The sequence below is a fragment of the Mizuhopecten yessoensis genome, unplaced genomic scaffold (genome assembly GCF_002113885.1).
Source record: "Mizuhopecten yessoensis strain PY_sf001 unplaced genomic scaffold, ASM211388v2 scaffold11125, whole genome shotgun sequence".
Taxonomy (NCBI): Eukaryota; Metazoa; Mollusca; class Bivalvia; order Pectinida; family Pectinidae; genus Mizuhopecten; species Mizuhopecten yessoensis.
The window spans coordinates 524,287-529,716 of NW_018408892.1; the positions used below are offsets into that span (position 1 = coordinate 524,287).

General features: G+C 37.3%; 1 protein-coding gene across 1 annotated transcript in view; it reads left to right on the top strand.

The window, feature by feature from the left end:
* Nucleotides 1-2,349: 2,349 nt before the first annotated feature.
* The window catches only part of LOC110466227 (DNA-binding protein SMUBP-2-like), a 32,083-nt gene continuing 29,002 nt past the window's right edge, over nt 2,350-5,430 (top strand). The window contains exon 1 of the mRNA XM_021522614.1: nt 2,350-2,439. Within this exon, the coding sequence (XP_021378289.1) occupies nt 2,369-2,439 (71 nt within the window). The 5' untranslated portion in view covers nt 2,350-2,368. The remainder of the gene's footprint in view (nt 2,440-5,430) is intronic.

A 5,430-nucleotide genomic window follows, 5' to 3' on the forward strand; every position in this document is an offset into this window, starting at 1 on the left:
GATACTTATAGTGAATCACTAGAAATGTGATTTTTAATGTGAAGAAGTATGGAGTGGATTCTTTTTCAACATCGAGAGATTTCTTCCCTTTTTCTTTATACCATCACCTGGGGTAGCATTTTGAGCTTAGGCTGGGTGAGCTTATGCCGTGGCGCGGCAATCAACGGCCGTCTGATGTCAACTTTTACCAATATAAACCTAGGATGATATTTGATCAATAGCATGCTGGAATGAAGGGCTACCAAACTTTGTCAAATGGATAACATTGACCCACTTTCAAGGTCACTGGTCAAATACTGGGTATATTTAAATATTTAAACAATTTCTTCTCAATGCTGGGGTGAAGGGCTACCAAGGTTGTTCAAATGAATGACCTTGACCTTTCTTATTCACTTGGGTCAAATGTTTATAATATTTCAGCAACTTAGTTTGAATAACCAAAAGGCCTAGAAGCATGCTTGGATGAATGGCTACCAACTTCGTTTAAATGAATTGCCTTGATCCACTTTGAAGGTCAATAGGGTCAATTGTTTAAAATAAAATTCAAACAATTTCTGATGAATAATGAAAAAGGCCCAGGAAGACATCATTTGCCCAGCAGCATGCAGGAATGAAATATTTTACAAGGTTTGTTCAACTGAATGACATTTGTCCACTTTCAAGGTCACAAAGATCAAATTTGCAGCATGGCACCATGCTCCTATAATTTCTTGCCATGCTGCTATCCTAGATCTTCTCAGCTATATATTCATAGTAAATCTAAAGTTACCATGCTGCTTTGATTTTACATAGAGTGCTGCTTTAACAGAAATATTGAAATACCATGCTTCTTTCAAAACATTCTGGGGAGACCACTGATATGTAGATAATTATACAGCATCTTCTGAATAATAAGCTTGCTGAGATGAATTGCTTCCAGTTTTGTTAAAATATTTAAATAGCTTCATCTCAATAACCAAAAGATGAGTTCACTTACGTGTATAATTGCCATCGTTCATCAAGAAAGCCTCAGTCATGATCGTGTTATATTGAATTCTCCGTTTTTAGGGCCAAGTGAGCTTATGCATGGTGCGGCATCTGTCGTCCATCGTCAACTTTTTACTTTAAACAACTTTTTCTCAGTAATCAAAAGGCCTAGGGTAATGATATTTGGCCAGAAGCATGATGGGATGAAGGGCTACCAAGTTTGTTCAAATAAATGACCTTCATCAATTTTCAAGGTCACAGGGGTCAAATATGTTAAAATCTTTAAACAACTTTTTCTGAATAACCGAGAGGCCTAGGGTGATGATATTTGGCCAGTAACATTCTGGGGTGAAGGGCTACCAAGATTGTTCAAATGAATGACCTTGATTTATATTTAAGGTCACAGGGGTCAAATATGTTTGAAACTTTTAAACTACTTCTGAATAACCAAAAGTCGCAGTACAGTGATATTAGGCCCATAATATGACAGGATGAAGGACTACCAAGTTTTAAAAAAATGAATGACCTTGACATTCATTCAAGGTCACAGGGATCAAATATGTTCAAAATCTTTTTAATGACTAATTCTTCTGAATAACCAAAAGGTACAGGATGTTGATATTTGGCCTGTAGCATGCTAGTATGAAGGGCTACAAAGTTTGTTAAAATGAATGACCTTGATTTATATTCAAGGTCACAGGGGTCAAATATGTTAAATTCATTAAAAGACTTATGAAGAATAACCATAAGTCCTAGAATGTTGATATCTGGTCAGTAGCATGGTTGGATCAAGGGCTACCTAGTTTGTTAAAGTGAATGACCTTGTCTTATATACAAGGTCACAGGGGTCAATTTTTTTTTGAATCATTAAACGAATTAGTTCTTCTGAATAACCATGAAGCCCAGAATGTTGATATTTAGACAGTTGCATGCTTGGATGAAGGGCTATCAAGCTCTTTTATTGAATGACCTTGACCCTCTTTCAAGGTCACATTTTGTCAAATATGTATAAACATTTCAATGACCTTATTCCAATAAACAAAGGGTGGTGATATTTTGCAAGTTGCATCCTGAGGTCGACTTCCGAGGTCACAAGGGTGAAATGTTTTTAAATCTTTTAACAGGTTCTTTTGAAAGACTTAATTATAAATACTGATATTCTGCCTGTAGCTTTATTTTATTTAGACCACTTTTAAGGTTACAAGTGTGAGCTTTATACCAGGTGAGCGATGCTGGCACATTGGGACACTTGTTCCTACATGCAGAATGCATACGGTAGTTATATTTGTTGGCAAACGTAATTTTGCGCACATTTAAAAACGAATTGTTCGGATCCGGATTCCGCCACCGCCACAGAATTTGTCAGCGCTTATCAACTTCCGTTTGATGTGTGACGGCAAGCATGGAGAAGTTCGTTGGTAAACACCTACGACTTTTAGAAAAGGAGAGGGAGACTGAAATAGAAGAAACAAGGTAAGAACACCACAATTACTCACCGGGGAAGGAAATACATAGGATCTTGCTTTTCTTAGAGTAAAGTGAACTGTTACACTGGACATCTCGACATGTTCTTCCATGAATACCAACAGTTCCCAGGATCAGAACTCCATGGTTGGAGTGCAATTGACCCTAGGAGGTAGCACTTCAAAGAATATACTTTCGTAATTTTTAGATATTATATTAAAATTATGTACATAACGAGTGGTCACGGTGGTTTAGCTTGACATGTACATATTTGACATAATAAATTGCTATTGTAATGTATATCGCAATAGAAGGGTAGTAACTCTTAAAGGTCGTGTCATTATTAATGAGGAGTCGTGTTGGACATCGTTAGAACAACTATACTGGCAGAGATAGCTAATGAGTTATATTAGTGCCAAGACAAATTCCAACGACTCCACTTCTTTTTAGGCTAAAGTTACTAACAAAGTGCCCACTTAAGGTCTTCCCACCCTTCGTATTAATACACATGTTTTTCTTGTTGTATTTTCGTGTCGTCATTTCCGTATTGCGTATCGGGCATTCCATTACTGTAGTGTAAATTATAGTAACACCGGGTAAACAGTAGTACACGTGCGTGACGATGATGTGTCAACACCCCATACCGAGACTTCACTTGGAAATGTGAAATCACACTTCAGAAATAAAGCTTATGATACAAAGACATTAATTAATTCACTGGAAGACACTGACATAAGATCAGACGACTTCAAGAAGGTCGTATATGAGGCGCATGGAATGCAGACTGATGTGTTTTGTTTACCGACCTCACCTGTACATATAACAGAAGTTCATAAGCTCGGGGTCGCTACGACTTTTGTTGTCGAGCAAGTTACGCTCTGTCAAATTAATCATTTCACAAATGCAATTACAATAACTCTGTGAAAATAGTGGTTTGTAAAATATCAAGATCCCTATAAAATACAAGTGCATGTGAGTGCACGTGATAACAGCATACCATGCGATAGCCTATGGTTACATATGTACCTGCCATGAGTAAGCGGGCTATGGAATGATGGCATGATCGAGAGTAATTTTGTTCCATAAAAGAACAGTTAATTGACAATTTAATGTAGTAATTTAATTTATTTCCATCGTTTTTGGTATAGCTGTCATTGTTTAAATTCTATCCCTCTGCAAAAAGTTTCGATTTTTTCAAGGTAGACAACTCCCATCACTATCAAAATTATTGTAAAATGTAAAATAAATGAATAATAAAGACTTTGTGTGTATCTGGTTCAATTTTTCATTCTTTTTGTATGAAACTATGTGCCCTGTTTTCTTTTAGCTTATATATAGTTAACAGTTAAAGTACGGGTGTGAGGGATATAGCAAGTTTATGATCCCCCGAGGCCAGGACTATTTCCAGAGGCGAAGCTGGGTTGATTAGCAATGCTTCTTTTTATTATTTCATTGTTGTAATAGTTTTGAACAATGTAATAGTTTTGAACAATGTAACACACTCAAAAAATGTGAAAGTGTTAGATTTGACAAAAAATCAATAATTCTGTATTTTTTACCAAAAAATCCCCAGTTTATCGAAATGTAAAACTTTCATTCGACATTGAATTCTGCTGGTTAATTGCGAAAGGGGGGAGCCTCCTTAACAATTATGAGGGTGCCCAAAACATTTCAGAAGATGCCCACTTTGGTGTCACTTCTGACATTAATATCTCGTTGAGGAATAGGAGTAAACAAGAAGGGTATAATAAAACAGCGTGATCGTGAGTGAGAGGACGAGTCGGACGTGAGCCTGAGTGCAGTGTGGACTATTCTTTTGTGTAACTGTATTCTTATGTGAGTTTGGGACTTCATGAACTTTACCAACTGTGTTGTTTCTTTACTCTGGAGATGGTACAATCAAGACAGCCAACATTATTTTATTACGCTACTACATTATTAGGTTATTTCGAACAGGGAGCACTTAATTGACTCCACTGTGATACAAACGAAATGTCACACTATTTTATAACTACTTGCGCTGGTTGTGTGTGTCGATTCGATCGACTGTATGTATATATCTGTCATGGTGTGTGTAATGTTCCTGTATCGGGTTGTTATTGTGACGTGTGAGAGGTGAGAGATAGAATTGGCTGAGAGAGACACTTTGACCCTGCATGAACATATATGCACATGGGAGCCTCACCAGAAAGCCCCACGTGTATTTATGCAATAGTCTAGAGTAATAACCCTGTAGGGAGCAGCACTGATAAAACTGTATGTAGCTCTGTGTGCCTTACAGCCACAGAGTAAAGACAGTAAGTAAGCCTATTTTTATTACATTTTTATCTAAAATATACTAACAGCTGTAAATAATAATGTTAAATACGTTTCAGGATACTTTATATATACTTCTACTGGATTTCAATTAATAATTACAATTACATGGCCGTGGACCCACTTTGTCCATTCTGCAAACAGCCCGAAGAAACTTGACTACACATATTTTTAGCTCACCTGCCCCTAAGGGCAAGTGAGCTTATGTCGTGGTGCGGCGTCCGTCGTCCATCCGTCCATTCGTCCTCGTCCGTCAACTTTTCCTTTAAACAACTTCTTCTGAAGAACGGATAGGCCTAGAGTCATGATATTTGGCTGAAAGCTTTGTTGGTAGGAGCCCTACAAAGTTTGAGAACGAAAATTACCTTGACCTACTTTAAAGGTCACAGGGGTCAAATGTGTCAAACACTTCAAACAACTTCTTCTGAAGAACTGAAAGGTATAGAATCTTTATATTTGGCTGGTGGCTTCCTGGGATAGAGCCTAACAAAGTTTGCGAATGAAAATTAGTTTGACTTACTTTCAAGGTCACAGCTAGGGGTCAAATATGTCAAAAACTTCAAACGACTTCTTCTGAAGAACTAAAAGGTATTGAATCTTCATATTTGGCTGATTGGTTCCTGGGATGGAGCCAAACAAAGTTTGAGAATGAAAATTACCTTGACCTACTTTCAAGGTCACAGG